Here is a 15,534-nt window from a genome sequence, read left to right on the forward strand (position 1 = left end):
TTTTACACATCAGAGAAGAGATGTATTTGCCCATTTTCTATGAAAAATCACCCCAAAGAGCAAAGAGAGCAAGAGACAGGAATACAAACCAGGCCTTCAAGAAGCCAGACATTTGTTGCCCCAAAGGGAATGGACAGAGGAGAAGCAACTGGTTTGGCAGAGGGGAAGAAGAGGGGGGCTTTGAGATGTGTCAGAGAGAAGCACCAACACCCCCCACACACACCCAGCAGAACCCCAGAAAGCACCAGGTATCACGGAGGGCAGGAATGAGGGTGAGTTGAAGACGAGGGGATTGGCCGGAAGTCTAAGGGGCAATCGAGCCCCTGCATCCCACCCCACCCCCTGCATCCACTCTGCTTGGCCGACCCCACCCCACAGGACGTGGGAGGTCTGAGCTCCAGGGAACCTCCAGAGCCAGGGACGGGGACAGCAGGCCCAGCCGAGCGCACGGTGTGGCCTGGTGCCGAACACGGAGCATTGCACAGAAGTGCAACTGTGGAGGAGCGTAGACCCTCAGCCATGCCGGAGAGAGCCCAGCAGGAAGGAGCCTGGGGCTTCTGCCCGAGGGAAACCAAACAGCCCCTGAGGAAAGCCCTACAGAACACTAGTTCCCCCAGTGAGACCACTGCTCATAGCTCAGTCACCCCAAGGTGACACTTGCAGCCAGCAAACCCCACACCGGCGCTTCTGTGCACCTCCGTCTCCAGTGTGAGCATGACAGCCAGGGGTCCCCACACACTCCAGCAGAGCTCCAGTGTGAAAGACGAGATTTTTAAAATCAGGAGAAAACTTAGGAAAGAGGGAGGAAGGCACCAAGAGAGAATACAGGGGGCAGAAGAAAACTGAATTTTAAAACTTTATTATTAACATTAACAAATATTGCATTCATGAAATGTTGCATTCATGAAATATCGGTGCACTTTAAAAGAAGAAAAGGAGAACAAAGACAAAAAAAGAAAAGAAAAAGAGAAGCAACTGAAGAACAAGAAAGAGCCTTTGGAAATTAAAACCTTGAGAACTACATTAGAAAGCAACAAAAAGTAAAAGAGGATTAAAAAAACAGAGGGGAGGCGTTCCAGTTTGCTATTGCTGCCATTATGCAAAACACCAGAAATGGATTGGCTTTTATAAAGGGGGTTTATTTGGTTACACAGTTACAGTCTTAAGGCCATAAAGTGTCCAAGGTAACACATCAGCAATCGGGTACCTTCACTGGAGGATGGCCAATGGCGTCCGGAAAACCTCTGTTAGCTGGGAAGGCATGTGGCTGGCATCTGCTCCAAAGTTACATTTCAAAATGGCCTTCTCCAAAATGTCAGTATCAGCTTCAGTGGCCATCTTCAAAATATGTCTCCGAGCTGCAGCTTCTCTTCAAAATGTCACTCTCAGTTGCTCTGCTTCTGGGCCTGTGTGGCTCTTTTTAAAGTACTCTAGCAATCCAATAAAGACCCACCCTGAATGGGTGAGGCAACACCTCCATGGAAATAATCCAGTGAAAGTTCTTGCCTGGAGCTGATTGGGTCACATCTCCATGGAAACACTGAACCAACAGGTTCCATAATCAACACGAATATGTCTGCCCCCACAAGACTGCATCAAAGATAACGGCGTTTTGGGGGCCATAATATATCCAAACCGGCACAGGAGGGTATTACCAAAGAGCTTGTCCTGTACATCCTCCTAGAACTGAAAGACACGGTGTCAGCACTGAAAGGCCCAGCAGGGTAGAACAACTCAAATAGAGACAGACCAAGACAGAGAATGATGGGGGAGAGGAGAGCAGTGTCCGTGCAGAAAACCTGATAAATGAGAATCTACCCTCACATCATGAGAACCCCCACTCTGCCCCTTTCGTCAGCGTGCAGCCTGCAGGACGAGAGAGTGGGAGACTCCAGAGGTGGGGAGAGGAGTGCAGGGAACCTGACCCAAAGAAAGACTTACAGATCCTGACAGTTGTGAGTTTTCCTGAGTCTACAGGTGAGGACTGTTGGGTGCGTGGAGGTGAGGAAATCGCCCAAGGCTGGGGAAAGACCGCCTGAAAGGAGCAGAGGGACTGAGCCTGCATTTCAAACCATGCTGGGAATGGTTTGTATTCCCACCAACCAGGGCATGGGGGGGGGGGGTCTCATCGTTTGCAAGACAAAGGTAGGGTATGCAGAAGGGTTGCCTCATTATAGGGGAAAATTAGCCCCAGAATAAAGGCTAAAATGCTCCCACCTAGCAAAACTTAAAAACAATTCTCAAAGGGCTCAAACTCATTACAAGTAGTTTAATCATGTCCCAGAACAAAGCAGAAGAATATTTATAGGATACAAAATTACTCGGCTTTCAACCATTTAAAATTCACACTGTTTGACAGCTGATCAAAAATAACATGGCATGCAAAGAAATATGGAATATATAAAAAGGAGAAAAATAAATTAATAGAAACACATCCAGAAGTTACACAGATGATAGAATTAATAGACAAGAAAATTAAAACAATTTTATAACTATATTTTAATATGCTGAAGAAGAAAGAGAACTGCTTGAATATATTAAGTAGGAATACAGAAATTATAAAGAAGACCAATCAAACTTTCATACATGGAAAATACAATGGCCAGGAGGAAAAATGCACTGAATGAAATTAATAGCTAATTAGATGCTACAGAAGAAACAATTATTTGGAAATATATAGAAATTATGCAAAATGAAACAATGAAACATTGGGGGGGCTATAAAAAACGAAGTGCCAGTGAGCTGTGAGATAACTCCAAGCAGCTTAATATCCATGGAATTGAAATCCCAGAAAAGGGGAGCAAGGTCTCCAAAAACATTTAAGGAAATGACTGAAAATGTTTCAAATTTGATATAAATTATAAGGCATAGATCCAAGAATCTCAAGAAAACCCAATCACAAAAATAAATGACGAAACCTACATCAAGGCACACCAAAATAAAATTTGTCACAGAAAGCCAGTGATAAAGAGAAGATATTAAAGCATCCATTAAAAAGGGGTCACAATATATCCTGAGGACCAAAGATAAGGAGGACAGCAGACTTCTCATCAGAAACAATGCAATCCAGGAGACACTGGAACAATGACTTTAATGTAGTGAAAGAGGAAAATAATTCAACCTAGAGCTCTGTAGCCAGTGAAACTATCTTAAGAATATGGGATAAACAGGACTTCCAGTCAACTGAGATGGTTTGCATGAGATGCTTCAGGGTGCCCTTCCTCACAGATTCTTTGAACAAGTAGCAAAAACTAGCAGTCATCTTCCTCAAAACTCTGGAAAACAGTTGTATTAGTAAGAGCTCTCTAGGGAAACAGAATCAACAGGAGGTATCTGTAAATATTATAAGAGTTTATAAAGTGTCTCACACAACCGTAGGGATGCACAAGTATGAATTCCATAGGGCAGGCTGCAAGCTGGCACTCCAATGAAAGTTTTCAAAGAAAGTCCCCAGGGAGGGCTGCTGGGTGAAGTAGAGATGAAAATTTTCTGCGGGATACTGATCACGTGCTTCGACTTGGCGGGCCTGGGCTGGGGGACCTGATCAGCCCCTGGGGAGGGTGGTGGGCACGGGCGACAGCGCCCTCCACAGCCCCCCAGGCCTGGGAAAGTGGAGCCGGAGGCAGGCCCCATTTCCTCACCCAAAATATCACCGTTAGGGGAGGCTTGCCGGAGGGAACCGCCTTTTCCCCACCCCCTTATCTTGCCCCTGACACTCCCCATTGCCAGAGCAACTCCCCCACCGTCAGTGCGCATGCGCAGTTACCAGAATAACTCCCGCCCCTTGTCTATCAACCTCCGCACCCTCTCCGAACCAATCCAAGCCTTCGACCTCTACAGCTACCCCGCCCTCTAATCGCCCAATATAAGCTTGTGCTCTCGCCTAATAAAGCTCTCTCTCTCTTAGTTTTCTTCTATTACCCTAAAAGAACCGTGTCCTGCCTGTTCTTTTTCGCCGCCCTCCACACCTTGCACGCCCCCCCCGCCGGGGACCTGGCCAAGTCCCCCGCCTCGCCCTCGCCTCCGGGAAAGAGCCCCCGCCGCCGGTACCCTCTGAGCAAGCCTGGGAGCCTAGGATTTAGCAACCGGCCGCCACCCCCCCCCCCCAGACGAGTCAACTGCGACCGCAATTTTCTCTTCTGATGCTGAAGTTACCAGTTGTCCTTTTAAAGCCTTCAACTGATTGGATTAAATGTCTCTCATTGCTGAAGACACTCCCCTTAGTTGATTGTACATGTCATCAGGCATAGATGCAATCAACTTATTGATGATTTAAATCTACAAAATGTCCTCACAGTAACAGGCCAGTGCTTGCTTGACCAGACACCTTGTCAACATCACCTGGCCAAGTTGACATGTGAACCTAACCATCACAGTCCACCCCTTATCAACTTGGCACCAACACACATCATCATAAACCATAACTAATCTCTAAATAAAAACAGTAACAGACATATTTTTCACCTAACAATACTCAGCCATCCTGAGCATAACCAGAAATGCACTAAATCTCTCCAGAATAGGGTGCAAGTCCTTGGGTAAACATTCACTCTTAAACTTGATGTCCTGTAACTTAAAAACTACGAAATGAACAATATGACTTATATCATATGATAAGGGGACAAAACAGAGAAGAAAACAAAGATATTTGCTTTATGGAAAAATACAAACATACTCATAACAAAACAAGGAGGAAATATTCATGACATCTTAGCCCTCATTTCTATAACTGGTCATGTGGCCATAGTTCATACTTATCACTACCTTCTTCCACTACCCATTCCATGTTCCCTTTACCCTCAGCAAGCACGTCATCTGGCCATGGTTCTTTCCCTGATAAGGTGACCCAAACCTTCATTCCTGAAGTTTCGTGGCCACTGGTGGTCCTGCCTGGATTGGGTTGTTGCAGTTTTCCATTGACTTTCATCACAGGACATGGTAGTACTAAGAGACGCCCCAGGGGATCTCCTGCATTCCAGGAAAACTCTTTACCTCCATTGTGTAGGTGCAGTGCTACTTCCCCTTGATAGTCAGGATCAATCACCCCAGCCAGTACAGTAATCCCCTTCCTTTCCTGTTGATTCAGAGGCATAAGAAGCCCAAAGTGGCCAGGTGGCAGTCTTAACTTCCAGTTCAATGGGATTATGTTGTGTCTCTTGGTGGGAGCCCTCCTCCTTTTGGAACTAAGACTTGTAGACCAGCAGAGCTTAACCCTGAGGGATAGGAAGCAAAATTTTTCCTAATGGATCACTAGGGGTGATAGTGAGTGGTGCCCCTCCTGTTTCCACTCCTTGATTCCTGGACCCATGAATCTTGGCTATGGGAGATACAGCACCATAGAGTGGACGCTGATTCAGAGCATACACGGCCTCCTGAGAACACTACCCCAACCCTGCAAGGTATTGCCACTTAGTTGGTGCCGTAATTGAGTCTTCAACAGGCCATTCCACCGTTCTATCAACCCAGCTGCCTCTGGATGATGGGGAACATGGTAAGACCACAGAATTCCATGAGCATGTGCCCATCCCCTCACTTCATTTGCTGTGAAGTGGGTTCCTTGGTCTGAAGCAATTCTGTGTGGAACACCATGATGGTGGATAACGCATTCCGCAAGTCCACAGATGGTGGTTTTGGCAGAAGCATTGCGTGCAGGGAAGGCAAACCCACATCCGGAGTATGGGTCTATTCCAGTAAGAACAAATTGCTACCCCTTCCATGATGGAAGTGGGCCAGTGTAATCAATCTGCCACCAGGTAGCAGGCTGATCACCTCGGGGAATGGTACCATATTGGGGACTGAGTGTGGGTCTCTGCTGCTGGCAGATTGGACACTCAGCAGTGGCCGTGGCCAGGTCAGCCTTGGTGAGTGGAGGTCCATGTTGCTGAGCCCATGCATAACCTCCATCCCTACCACCATGACCACATTGTTCATGAGCCCATTGGGCAACGACAGGAGTTGCTGGGGAAAGAGGCTGACTGGTATCCACCGAATGTGTCATCTTAACCACTTGGTTATTAAAATCTTCTTCTGCTGAAGTCACCCTCTGGTGAGCATTCACATGGGACACAAATATCTTCATGCTGTTTGCCCACTCAGAAAGGTCTAACCACATACCCCTTCCCCAGACTTCTTTGTCATCAATCTTCCAATCATGTTCCTTCCAAGTCCCTGACCATCCAGCCAAACCATTAGCAGCAGCCCAGGAATCAGTATACAGACACACCTCTGGCCAGTTCTCCTTCCAAGCAAAGTGAACAACCAGGTGCACTGCTCGAAGTTCTGCCCACTGGGAGGATTTCCCCTCACCACTGTCCTTCGGGGACATCCCAGAAAGGGGCTGCAGTGCTGCAGCTGTCCACTTTTGGGTGGTGCCCGCATACCGTGCAGAACCATTGGTAAACCAGGCCTGAGTTTTCTCTTCCTCAGTCAACTGATTGTAAGGAACTCCCCAAGATGCCATAGCTGTGGGCTGGGAAAGAGAAGGTAAGGTGGAAGGAGTGGGAGCCATGGGCATTTGGGCCACTTCCTCATGTAACTTACTTGTGACTTCAGGACCCGCTCGACTTCCATTTTATGAAGGAATGTTGCTGTGCTCACCCAAATTTATGGCTTGGTGGGTCTGATAACACCCAGCTCATGATAGGTGACTCAGGTCTCACGGTAACTTGGTGGCCCATGGTTAAGCGCTCTGTCTCTACTAGGGCCCAGTAGCAGGCCAACAGCTGTTTCTCAAAAGGAGAGTAATGTGAGGCAAGCAAATAGGTGAATGAACCTTGAGGACATTATGTTGAGTGAAATAAGCCAGAAACGAAAGGACAAATATTGTAAGGCCTCATGAATATAAACTAACTACAATGAGCAAATGCTGAGAATTGAATTTGAGAGCAGAGGTTACCAGCGGATAGAATGTGGACAGGGGTTGGGCAATCAATGATGCAAGAGTGCAGAATGTTCAATAAGGCTGACTGTAAAGGTTCCTAGACTGTAAGCTCTTACAGCAGTCCCATCTATTCCTGAGTTTAAACTGCTATTTGAGATGTTTATTTGGTACACAACTTATATTCTCTGTAGCACACTAATTTAAGCTATACGATCAGTCTACTTAAACAACATAATTACATGGAACCTGGAATAGGAAATGAAATCTTGTTATTCATACCCTGATACATCCCAGAGTATTTGGGGCAGAAAATTTAAAAAATATTAAAAGTCCCCTTTGAATATTAGCTTAGTATCTCCAAACATCTTTGGAGGGACTGGGGGAAAATATGGCACTATTAAACTTCCCCACCTGGAGAATTCTTGATATTCTCACAAGCATTACAACCCCCAATTTAATAAGTCAAGCTCTCAATCTTGGGGCTTGCCTTTATGAAATTTATTCCTGCAAAGGAGAAGCTAATTATAATAACTTATAATTATGCCTAATAGTCACCCCCAGAGAACCTCTAGTTGCTCAGATGTGGCCTCTCTCTCTAAGCCAACTCTGCAGGTGAACTCACTGCCCCTTCCCCACATGGAACATGACTCCCAGGGGTGTAAATCTCCCTGGCAATGTGGGACATGACTCCCAGGGATGAGCCTGGACCTGGTGTCATGGGAGACTATCTTTCAAAAATGAGGAGAAGATTAAGACATTCACAGAAAAACAATATTTGAGGGAGTTCATCAAAACAAGACTTACCCTCCAAGCAATGCTAAAGGGAGTTTTCCAGACTGAAAGTAAAGGAAAATAGATAGTGATCAAAGAGGCATAAAGGAATAAAGCCCTGCAATAAAGGAAACTATATGGGTAGTTTTAAATGCCAGCACTATTGTATTTGTATTTTTGGGTCATTTTTAACATCTTGCAAGGTTGACATTTGCTTGTTCTCCCTCATGAAAAAACATATTTGTAGATTTTATCACAATTGTTGAACTTGAATTCTTTACTTCTTACAAATTCTAAAATGCAAATGCATAAAAAGTAATTATAAATCTATGGTTTCAGACATATAATGCACAAAGATATACTTTGTAACAAGGACAACAAAAAGTTGGAGGAAGAGAGGGTTAAAAGAACAATGCGCCTTTCCCCTGCGGTCTCTGCCCAGGCGGGATCCCCCCGGCAGAACTCCGGACACGTGCGAGGGACCAGCTATGGATTTCAGGCAGATGTACTCCCTGGATGATTTGAAAGGAAGGCATCCTTGGCCTCCTGAAGAAAGGAAGTAGTGGCTGGCAGGCAGGTAGTCTTTGCCTGGAATTTTCAGTCTTCAACAAGCAGACGACAGCATCCCCTTAATAAGCATCTCTTTAAACCTTCCACTTTCATGACATCCCATGAACCTCCAGTGTATATGGATGAAGATGATGACCGAACCTGTTTTCATAGCCACATGAATATGGCTGTCGAGGAGGCCTCAGATGAAGAAAGTATTCCTATTATGTATAGAAATTTACCTGAATATAAAGAACTATTACAGTTTAAAAAATTAAAGAAGCAGAAACTTCAGCAGATGCAAGCTGAAAGTGGCTTTGTGCAACATGTGGGCTTCAAGTGTGATAACTGTGGCATAGAACCTATCCAGGGTGTTCGGTGGCACTGCCAGGATTGTCCTCCAGATATGTCTTTGGACTTCTGTGATTCTTGTTCAGACTGCCTACATGAAACAGATATTCATAAGGAAGACCACCAATTAGAACCTATTTATAGGTCAGAGACATTCTTAGACAGAGACTACTGTGTGTCCCAGGGCACCAGTTATAATTACCTTGACCCAAACTACTTTCCAGCAAACAGATGACATGGAAGAGACCATCATTTACTAGTCCTCTTCAACACATAGCAATGGTATCATTGTTAATTATGTGCACAGTTTGGAAAGATTCTCTGCTTTCCCTGAAATGACACTCACAGCATGACAGCTTCCTGAGTGTTCTCGTCAAGTACAGCTCTGCACTGTTGTGGCTCTAGATCACTGTTCAGCGGCTGAACATTCCTGGTGAGCAAAGGGGTTTCCCTGGTGAATTTTTCATCACCACCTTAAAGCCTTTTTAGGTGGTAATCTTAAATGTGTGAGATGGAGCACACATCAAAGAGAGAGTAAATTCCAAAGGTTTCGGAGAACTCGGTCGTAAATATGATAATGAGAAGACAAAGTATTTATATAAAAACAGTTTAGTAGCTTTCAGTTTTGTTGTGAAAATAGTTTTCGGCACAGAAACTGACTTCTTTAGACAAAGTTTTAACCAATGATGGTGTTTGCTTCTAGTATATACACTCTATAAAAGAACTCACTGTCCCAATGGTGGCCTTTGATGGCCTTTAGTAAATTGGAGCTGCTTAACCATATTGATGTCTAATTCCTTTTAACCACAATGAACTGTCCTTATTACCAACAGCGAAGCACTACAGGAGGCAACTGTGGCATTGCTTCCTTAACCAGCTCATGGTGTGTGAATGTTATAAAAGTGTCACTCAGATATATTTTTTAAATGTAATGTTATATAAGATGATCATGTGATGTGTACAAACTATGGTGAAAAGTGCCAGTGGTAGTAACTGTGTAAAGTCTCTAATTCACAACATTAATTCCTTTGAAATACACAGCCTTCTGCCTCTGTATTTGGAGTTGTCAGTGCAACTCATCAAAGAAAACTGCCTAATACAAAAATCATATATATGGTAATAATTTCCCTCTTTTGTAGTCTGCACAAGATCCATAAAAGATTGTATTTTTATTACTATTTAAACAAGTGATTAAATTTAGTCTGCACAGTGAGCAAGAGTTCACATGCATTCTTTTATACTGCTGGATTTTGTTCATCATTTAAAACATTTTGTATGTTTCTTCTTATCTGTGTATACGGTATGTTCTTGAATAATGTTCATTTGTCAGGAGAACTGTGAGGAATAAACTAAGTGGATACTGTCTTTATATTAAAAAAAAAAAAAAGAACAATGCATGTTATTGAAGTAAAGTTGGAATCAAATCAAATGAGAATGCTAAAGATTTAAGGTGTTAAATTTAATCCCCATGTTAAAAATAAAGCAAATATTTGGAAAATATATACAGAAAGAGAAGAGTACAAAATGCTACATTAACAAAAAATAAAATAAACATGAAAATAGGCATTAACTGAAGAATTGAGAGCAAAAAAAGGTATAAAACTTACAAATACCACATAGTAAAATGGTATAAGAAAGTTCTGCATTCATTATCAGTGGTACTTTAAATGTAAATGGACTAAATTCTCCAACAATAGGCAGAGAATGGCAGAATGGATAAAAAAGCATGACCCAATTTATGCTGTTTACAAGAGACTAACCTCAAATTGAAGACAAAAGTAGGTTGAAAGTGAAAGAATGGGAAAAAATGCCATGGAAATAATATCCAAAAGAGATCTGGTGTAACTAATACTAATATCAGATAAAATAAACGTTAAGTCAAAAACTGTTAAGAGGAATGTTTCAATTTGCTAAAGCTGCCACAATGCAATATACCAAAAATGGATTTGCTTTTATAAAGGAGATTTATTGGGTTACAAATTTACAGTTCTGGGGCCATAAAAATGTCCAAACTAAGGCATCAACAAGAGGATACCTGCACTGAAGAAAGGCCAATGGCGTCTGGAACACCTCTGTCAGCTGGGAAGGCACGTGGCTGGTGTCTGCTGGTCCTTTGCTCCTGGGTAGCATTGCTTTCAGCTTCTGATTCCACTGGCTTTCTCTTTAAGCATCTCTGGGTTCTCACTTAGCTTTTCTGGGGCAAACGCTGGGCTTCATCTCTTAGCTTAGCATCTCCAAACATCTTTCTGTCTGCATCTCCAAGCATCTGGGTCTGTGTTGGCTCTCAGCTCTTTCTCTCTCTCTGTGCTCTCTTAAGGATTCCATAAACTAATTTAGACCCACTTTGAATGGGCAGGGCCACATCTCCATGGAAATAATTGAATCAAAAGGTCCCACTCACAACAGGTCTTTCCCCACAAGAGTGGATTGGAAGAACTTAAGTCTTTCAAGGGGTACATAACAGATTCAAACCAGCACAAGGGACAAACAAGGTCACTATACACTGACAAAGGAGCCAATTGGACCAAGAAGACATAATATTTATAAATATGTGTGCTTCTAATGGAAGATCCTATATGAAAACAGATTTGAGGGGAGAAATAAACAGTTCTTCATGAATAGTCAGAGACTCCAATACACAATTTTCAATCATTTATAGAACATCTAGACAGAAGGTCAATAAGGAAATAGAAGAGTTGAATGATACTATAAACCAACTAGACATAATAGATAGAGAACACTTCACCCAACAGCAGAATACAAATTCTTCTCTACGGCACATGGGTCATTCTCCAGGACAGACCATATGCTAGGTCACAAAACAAGCCTCAATACGCTAAAAACTAATGAAATCATGCAATACAATGTATCTTTTCCAACCACAGTGGAATGAAGCTAGAAATCAACAACAGAGGGAGAACTGGAAAACTCACAAATATATGGAAATTAACACTATTTTAAAACCAATAGGTCAAAGAAGCAATCATAAGGGAAATTAGGAAATATCTTGAAGTGAATGAAAAAGAAAACACAACATGTCAACATGTATGAGATGCAACAAAGACAGTGCTGAGAGAGAAACTTACAGTGCTAAAAGCTTACATTAAAAAAGAAGAAAGATCTCAAAACAGAGACCTAACCTCACAACTGGAGGAATCAGAAATAGAAGAGCAAACTAAATCTAAACCAAGTAGAAGGAAGGAAATAACAAAGATTAGAGTGGAGACAAATGAAACAGATAATTTTTTTAAATAGAATCAACAAAACCAAGAGTTGGTTCATTGAAAAGATGGATAAAATTCACAAACCTTAAGCTAGACTAACTAAGAAAAAAGAGAAAAATCACAAATAACTAAAATAAGAAATGAAAGATTGGACATTACTATCGAAGCCACAGGAATAAAAATGATTATAAGAAGATTCTGTGTCCCACAGATCCCTCATGCTCTGTTTATTTTCTTCATTCTTTTTTCTTTCTGCTCCTCATACTGGATAATTTCAACTGTCTTGTCTTCAAGTTCACTGATCCTTTCTTCTGCTTGCTCAAATCCCTCAAATCCCTTTGCTGTTGAATCTATCCACTGAGCTTTTTTTCCCTCGAGTTGGGTACCATTTGTTTGAAAAACTGGATCTTTTTTATTAGAGAAGTTGTAGGTTTACAGAAAAATCATCCAGAAAGTGCAAAGTTCCCATATACCACTACTCCCAGTTTTCTCTATTATTAACATTTTGCTTTGGTATTGTTGCTTTGTTACGGTTGATGAAACACTGCTATTATAATTATATTATTAACTATAATCCATAGTTTACATTGGAGTGGGGTTTACATCATTCTTTGGGTTATACAAGTCTATTCTAGTAACATGTATGCTACCTGAAAATAATCATTTTATCCACTTTCAAGTACATACTTCAGTGATGTTAGATACATTCATAATGTATGTATGTATGGGTCACCACCACCCATGACCAAAACTTTTCCATTACCCCAAACAGAACTCAGTACCAACTCTAGTGAGTTTTTCACTTCAGTTATTGTACTTTTCAGCTCAAAATTTCTGCTTGTTTCTTTTTTGTAATCTCTATTTTGTTCAGACAGTGTTGTTCTAATTTCCTTTAATTCTTTGTACATGGTTTTCCTTAGCTCATTGAACAGAATTAAGACAGTTTATTTAACATCTTTGACTAATAGTTCCAGTGTATCAGCTTCCCCAGAGATGGTTTCTGTCAAATTCATTTTTTTCTGAGACTGGGCCATACTTTCCTGTTTCTTTGTGTATTTTATAATTTTTTGTTGAGAACTGGGCATTCTGAGTATTGCATTGTTATATATCTGGTTCTCCCACTTCTTTGGGATTGCTGGTTTTTGTTTTTTTGTTTTTTTGTGTGTTTGTTTTGTATTGATGACGGGAGCCATCAGTTTGTGACTGTATTACTGTACTTTGGTTTATAACTGTTTTTTTAAACTCCCCATATGAATGAAAGGCAAATGTGTAAAATAAATCAATGTTAATCAGCATATAATGTATAACAAAGACGTCAGAGCCAATGCCCATATAAAGTGGTGGGGGGGGGGCAGAGATGTATAGGAATAGAGCATTTGTATACTACTGAGACTAAGTTGATATTATTCAAACTGTGCTGTTGTTATTTTAAGATGTTAATTCTAATCATAAAAGTAACCACTAAACTTAAATCCTCCAGAGTGTTCCTATGCCTGGTAAGTTCCCAAACCCAGAGGCAACAGCCTCTTCAAGCACATCAACCAGATGCATCCCCCTTCCCCATAATATCAACACCCCTTCTCAATATGACAAGCTAGGGTGGCCACTGCCCAGATATCCCTGAATATTGAGACAGTGATCAAATGAGAGAGAGGGAGGGGTAGCAACTGACATGATAGGATTCAAAGAAGGATTATGAATACTGAATCTTTATACAATTTTTTTTTTTTTTTTTTTTTAGTTTCTAGGATACTAGAATAGCTAGAAGGAAATAACTGACATGGTGGAACTGTAACATATATCATGCTTTGAAATTTGTTTTATAGCTACTTGTTAAATTATACCTTGAAAGTTATCACATTTCAGTATATATGTTATACTTCACAATAAGTAAATCTGAAATGGTGGAACTGTGACCCATAACATTCTTTGAAATTTGCTCTCTAACTAGTTGTTAAATGGTACTTTGAAAGTTTTCACTTTTCTGTATATATATTTCACAATAAAAAAAGGTAACCACTAAGAAGATAAATTTAAAAATAAAAAGAAAGGAAAATAAGGGAATCAAAAAGGAACATTACAAAAAAAATCAACTAAATACAGAAAAAGGCACTAATAGAGTAATCGAGGAACAAAAAATATAGAGACATAAAGAAAACAAATAGCTAAATGGCAAAGTAAATCCTTCCTTACCAGTTATTGCCTTAAATGTAAATGGATTAAATTCCCCTATTAAATGGTAACTACTGGCAGACTGGATGTAAAAAAACATGATCCATCTATATGGTGTCTACAAGAGACTCACTTTAGATACAAAGACACAAAGAGGATGAAAGTGAAAGGATCAAAAAAAGATATTCCATACAAATAGCAATTAAAAGAAAGCCAGAGTGGCTATATTACTGTCAGACAAAAATAGACTTAACCTCAAAAAAGTTACAAGAGACAAGAGAGGATATTATATTGATAAAAAGTTTAATTCAGCAGGAAGATAGAATAATTATAAACATATATATACCTAACAACAGAGCCCCAAAATATTTGAAGCAAAAATGACAGAATTGAAGGAAGAAATAGATCTACAATAAAAATAGTTGGAGACTTCAATATACCCATTGCAACAATGGATAGAATATCTATATAGAAGACAAGTAGGGAAACAGAGGGCTTGAGCAAAACTATTGTGCCAGTTTGAATGTATTATCTCCCGCAGAAAAAGCCATATTCTTTGATGCAGTCTTGTGGGGCAGATGTTTTGGTGCTGATTAGATTTGCATGGAAATGCGCCCCACCCAACTGTAGGTGATAACTCTGATGAGATATTTCCATGGAGGCATGGCCCCACCCATTCAGGGTGGGCCTTGATCACTGGAGCCATATAAATGAGCTGATGGGCAGAGGGAACTCAGTGCAGCTGTGAGTGACATTCTGAAGAGGAGCTACAGCCAAGGGGGACACTTTGAAGAAAGCACAGGAGCTGCAGATGAGAGACAGTTTGAAGACGGCCATTGAAAGCAGACTCTTGTTCCGGAGAAGCTGAGAGAGCACAAATATCCCAAGTGCAACTAAGAGTGACATTTTTGAGGAACTGCAGCCTAGAGAGGAACGTCCTGGGAGAAAGCCATTTTGAAACCAGAACTTTGGAGCAGACGCCAGCCACGTGCCTTCCCAGCTAACAGAGGTTTTCCGGACACCATTGGCCATCCTCCAGTGAAGGTACCCGATTGCTGATATGTTACCTTGGACACTTTATGGCCTTAAGACTGTAACTGTGTAACCAAATAAACCCCCTTTTATAAAAGCCAATCCGTCTCTTGTGTTTTGCATTCTGGCAGCATTAGCAAACTAGAACACCAATAAACCAATTAGAACTAAGGGATACACAAAACACTCCACCCAACAGCAGCAGAGCACACAATCTTCTCATTCTCGAGGATAGATTATGTATTAGGCCACAAATCAAACCTTAATAAATTTTTAAAAATTGAAAAAATACAAAATATCTTCTTTGACCACAATGAATGAAGCTTGAAATCAATAACAAAAGGAAAACTGGAAAATTTCCAAAGTGGAAATAAAATAACACACTCTTAAACAACCAACTGGTAAAAGAAGAAATCACAAAGGAAATTATAAAATAACTAGAGTACAAATAAAAACAAAAACACAACATACCAAAATGTCTGAGATGAAGTGAAGGCATTGCTCAGAGGGAAATTTGTAGCTGTATATTGGCACCCATACTTAAAAACAAGAAAG

General features: G+C 41.2%; 2 protein-coding genes across 2 annotated transcripts in view; one reads left to right on the forward strand and one right to left on the reverse strand.

Moving 5' to 3' along the window:
- LOC119532537 (kinesin-like protein KIF26A) overlaps positions 1–521 on the reverse strand; it is a 19,819-nt gene extending 19,298 nt beyond the window's left edge. Inside the window, exon 1 of the mRNA XM_037834999.1 lies at positions 372–521. Within this exon, the coding sequence (XP_037690927.1) occupies positions 372–521 (150 nt within the window). The remainder of the gene's footprint in view (positions 1–371) is intronic.
- A 7,542-nt stretch (positions 522–8,063) lies between these two features.
- On the forward strand, positions 8,064–9,908 carry LOC119532538 (ZZ-type zinc finger-containing protein 3-like). Its single transcript, XM_037835000.1, has 2 exons — positions 8,064–8,156; positions 8,253–9,908. The coding sequence occupies exons 1-2, from the start codon at positions 8,064–8,066 to the stop codon at positions 8,784–8,786; spliced, it is 627 nt and encodes a 208-aa protein (XP_037690928.1). The 3' UTR covers positions 8,787–9,908.
- Positions 9,909–15,534: the final 5,626 nt, after the last annotated feature.

The sequence above is a fragment of the Choloepus didactylus genome, chromosome 4, assembly GCF_015220235.1.
Source record: "Choloepus didactylus isolate mChoDid1 chromosome 4, mChoDid1.pri, whole genome shotgun sequence".
NCBI lineage: Eukaryota > Metazoa > Chordata > Mammalia > Pilosa > Megalonychidae > Choloepus > Choloepus didactylus.